The sequence below is a fragment of the Geospiza fortis genome, unplaced genomic scaffold (genome assembly GCF_000277835.1).
Source record: "Geospiza fortis unplaced genomic scaffold, GeoFor_1.0 scaffold396, whole genome shotgun sequence".
In the NCBI taxonomy this organism is placed as follows: Eukaryota; Metazoa; Chordata; class Aves; order Passeriformes; family Thraupidae; genus Geospiza; species Geospiza fortis.
The window spans coordinates 2,482,059-2,486,125 of record NW_005054345.1 but is presented as its reverse complement, the minus strand read 5'-3'; the positions used below and the strand labels follow the sequence as shown (position 1 = coordinate 2,486,125).

Below are 4,067 nucleotides of genomic sequence, written 5' to 3'. Positions count from 1 at the left end.
AACGGGGCCGCGGGGAGGGGGCGATGGGGCCGCTGCTCACCCCGAGTCCCGGCGGATCGCTGGGGGCTCTGGCGAGCAAAGCGCAGCCGCTCAAGGACTGCTTTGAGAAAGGGCTGGAAGCTTTAATGTGCCTCCTACTGCTTCACTCCACGAATGATTTCCCGTGAAATCCTCTAATCCTGTTTGGGCATTTTTTACAGAGTCGTCACACGTGGCAGATGCCCTTTTTGCGGGGTGATTTCGGCGCTTTCCGCGGGTCCCCTCGCCGCTTCCACCTCTGCCCCTCCGCCGCATCGGCATCTGCCCCACATCCCCAGTGACCTCCGGCAAACCCCGGCCTTGCTCCCGGCTTTTCAGGGAAATAGGAATTCAGGAAAAATATTTGTGGTTTTGGCTGGTTATTTATAAGGTCTTCAGAGGTTAAATGTTTATATGGATGCACACGTTTTATACAGACGTGTGTGTTTCGTGTGGATGTGTGTGGTTTGTATGAATATATGTTTTACTTGGTGTACATATTATAATTATGTGCATGGTTTGTATGCACATATATGTTTTATATGGATGTGTGTGGTTTGCACGCAACAATATGTTTTAAATGGATGAACATGCTTTATAATTATGTGTAATTATGTGTATTATTTATAATTATAATTAATTAAAATAATTTTATAATTAATGGCTCGCATGGACATTAATGCTTTGTATAGGTGTGCGTGTTTTACAAGGATGTGCATGGTTTATATGGATGGGTGTGTTTAATATGGATGTGAACAGTTTGCAGGGGAAATGTTGATTTTTTAATGAGACCTCAAGCCTGAGCTCTGGTTTGGGTGACTGCAGGGACACCAGGCCCAGCTTGGCACCCCTGTGCTGCACAGAGCTGACACTGGAAGGGGTCAGCGTTCAGGGCACTGATCATGGGATCAAGCCCCACTCCTGATTTTTGGCTCAGCTTCCTCGGTGCTGCAAAGTCCCACAACGCACCACAGGGGCCTCAGGAGGCTTCTGAGGCAGCTGAGCACAGGGGGATCCTGTCTCAAGGGGGACAGTCCCCCTCTGTCTGCAGCCTTTCCCTTTTGCACAGGGGACAATCTGTGACTTAGGGGACAATCTGTGACTTAGGGGACAATCTGTGTCCCAGGGAAGGATGGAAGGAGCCCGAAGAGGAGGGAGGGGGTGGCAGAAATCCCCCAGTTCCACATGCATCCCCATGTGCAGATGAACCCGTGGGGGCCTTGGAACCCTGGGAAGGGATCCGGCCCAGCTCTCACACTCCAGTATCTGCAGTAAGGTTATTTTTTTTTTAATTGAGAATTTATTCAGAAATAGCCCAAAATTTGCCCCTGGTGCAGAAGAACTCTGTTTCAGCCCGGGCTCCCTGCGGAGCTTCCAGCGAGTGTGTCTGTGTTAAGGTGGGGAGGAAGGAGAGAGCAGAGGGGGGACATCAGAGAAGATCTCAACGAGGGGGAAGGGCTCCTAAATCCCTGTTGCCGCCCCTTCGCGGGGAGAGATGGAGCATCCCGTCGTTAAAAGTAAAATTTTCCCCACTTTTTGGGGAAATCACGCGGATTGCAGCTACTTACTGCCATGTCACAACCCGGCAATGTCAACGAGAACGCTGCGCTGCACCAGCCGGGAATCGAACCCGGGTCGCAAGAATGGGAATCTTGCATGATACCACTACACCACTGGTGCGCCGATGCCGCCTCCCCCCGCGGGGCACCAAGGCTCGGGCCCGTCCCTATCCCGCGTGGGCAGCATCGCCGGTCCCTCCCGTCCATCCGCCCCCATCCCCGGGGGTGACCCGCGGGGGCAGCGGGCGGTGCCCCCCGCTCGGGCCGAGCCGGGCCCGGGGCCGCGGGCGGCGCTTAATGCCATGCAGGAATGTCCCGGCTCCCGCAATGTTTAACCTCGGCCGGCGCTGGAGCCGAGCCCTTGGGCTCAAGGATGCTGTGCCGGCATGGGGGATGCACTCCCATGCGCCAAGGGTTCCGTGGGGGCAGGATCCAGGCTCCGTGTCAGCCCCTCCCCTGCCTCTGCCGGGAGAAATGCTTCTGAGATACAGATTTCTCCTGCCAAAAATGAAAGTGAGTGCCAAGCCATGAGGTAGGAGTCTCTTCTGTGAGGAAATTCTGGGAGAGCGCTCAGCCTGGAGAAGAGAAGGCTCCAGAGACACCTTGGAGCCCTTTCCAGCACAGAGACCCCAGGAGAGCAGGGAGGCACTCTGGGCTGTGAAGCGCTGGCACAGTTTTCCCAGGGAAGCTGTGGATGTGCCATCCTTGGACACATTCAAGGCCAGGTTGGACAGGCCTTGGAGCAACCTGGTCTGGTGGAACGTGTCCTTTGGAACAAGATGATCTTTAAGGTCCTTTTCCAGCCCAACCATTCTGTTCTTCTACAGGTAAAAGCTTCTGGGTGTCCACCAGATTGCCACACTCCACAGGAGCAGTGACACAGTGACATCCTGCCCTGGGCACCCTCTGGAGCTCAGTGAGATGTGGCTCCGTCCAAACAGCATTCCCAGAGCTGCCACCACACTCCCCCAGCCTGGGAAGGACAGGCAGGAGCTGGGTCCATGCAATCCATGTGGTAATGCTTCCCCTGGAGAGCAGCTCACAACCCTGCGCCAATGTTTAGCCAACAGTGCAGCCTTCATTCCCCACCCTCCTGTTGGCCATAAACACCCCAAGTGCTCCCTGCCCTTCTGCCTGGTGACACCAAGGTGAGCCCAGGGTGCAGCAGTGACACAGGGCTGTGACACCTCAGGCACAGCCTTTCCCTGCACACCCTGCACTGTACCAGCCAAGCACAGAACATCCCTGCAGGGCTCTGGGCCCTGGGACAGCTTTCCCACACTTTTCCACCTGGGGGTTTGGAGCTGCAGGGTTTTTAGCTCCTTCCAGCTCAGTTCTGTGATTCTATGGGATTTGCTGAAGTCTCCTCTGCCAGCAGATGTGTGCTCCCAATTCTCCTGGGGCCATGCCAGGCACAGGCAGACCCAGCCCAGCTTTCCCAAAAGAGAGCAAGGCACTCTCAGCATCCCCGTGCTGTTGGGTGCTTTGATGCAGACCCAGCTGCCCTGGGCAGGCTCAGCCTCACAGATCCCCTCAGTCCTGAGCAGCCAAAGGTTGTGGCTCCCAGCAGCTCTGCCATCTCTGCGTGCTGGGGACAGGTTTGGAGAGCCCCTGTGCTGTCCCTGTCATGGTGACAAACAGGCTGAGATCCACCCACGTGGTTTGGGACAAACACTTTTTATTCACAGAAGTTTGGGGACAGTGGGTGCCAGCCTGCAAAGCCACCTGCAGCTGTTGACACTGACCCAGCAGCCTGTGCAAAGGCAAAGCCACCACCTCGAGTGCCATCACCGGGGTTTTGGCTCAGCTGTGTCCTCCCCCCTGTGCCCCCAGGAGTGCTGGAAGAGGTCCTTGTGCAGGAGACAGGGGACAGCACAATCCATCCCCTCCATCTCCCCTCTCCCAACCTGGCTGCCTGCTGCAGGAGACTCTGGATCGAATTTTAATTTCAGCAGAGTGGGAAAAAGACTTTGAGGACATCTCTGCCTGATAAAACCCACCTGCCCTGAGCAGTTTTACCCACCTACACCTGATCCTGCTCCAAACAGCACAGCCAATCCTTTCCTTTCCCAAGCACAGCCCTTAGCCCAGATCCTGCCCAGCCCAGCTTCTCTGTGCCCACCCAAATGGCTCTGGCGAGGAGGCCCTGTCCCATATTCTGTTGAATTCAGGAGCTGGGTGTTCCCCCTTTGGCTCTGGGGGAAACGACAGCCTCCTGAGTGCCTGGGTGTGCACAAGGGGTGCAGCACGGGATCCTGGGGCCGCTGCACTTTGGGGGACAGCCCCCTTTCCCCCAGGCTATGACCGGTGTGTCCCCTCCACGAGGTGAGTCCGTGCCAAGTGGCCATTCTTGCCAGGAAATCAGTTCTCAGGCTCGGACAGGCCATCGCTCTCCTTGAGCAGAGCATCCGGCTCCTCCTGGAGCCCGTAGTAGAGCTCATCCTCCCTGCCGGGGCCCCTCGGGGCGGCTCGGGGCGGGGCCCCCCCCGC

At 56.5% G+C, this 4,067-nt stretch overlaps 2 protein-coding genes and 1 non-coding gene across 3 annotated transcripts in view; all 3 read right to left on the bottom strand.

The window, feature by feature from the left end:
• PCSK9 (proprotein convertase subtilisin/kexin type 9) overlaps positions 1 to 300 on the bottom strand; it is a 5,218-nt gene extending 4,918 nt beyond the window's left edge. The window contains exon 1 of the mRNA XM_031058549.1: positions 199 to 300. Coding sequence (XP_030914409.1) covers positions 199 to 300 — 102 coding nt within the window. The remainder of the gene's footprint in view (positions 1 to 198) is intronic.
• Positions 301 to 1,627: 1,327 nt separating this feature from the next.
• TRNAG-CCC lies at positions 1,628 to 1,698 on the bottom strand. Its single transcript has one exon. It is a non-coding gene; the product is annotated as a tRNA-Gly (tRNA).
• A 2,240-nt stretch (positions 1,699 to 3,938) lies between these two features.
• The window catches only part of BSND (barttin CLCNK type accessory beta subunit), a 2,734-nt gene continuing 2,605 nt past the window's right edge, over positions 3,939 to 4,067 (bottom strand). The window contains exon 4 of the mRNA XM_005423004.1: positions 3,939 to 4,062. Coding sequence (XP_005423061.1) covers positions 3,939 to 4,062 — 124 coding nt within the window. The remainder of the gene's footprint in view (positions 4,063 to 4,067) is intronic.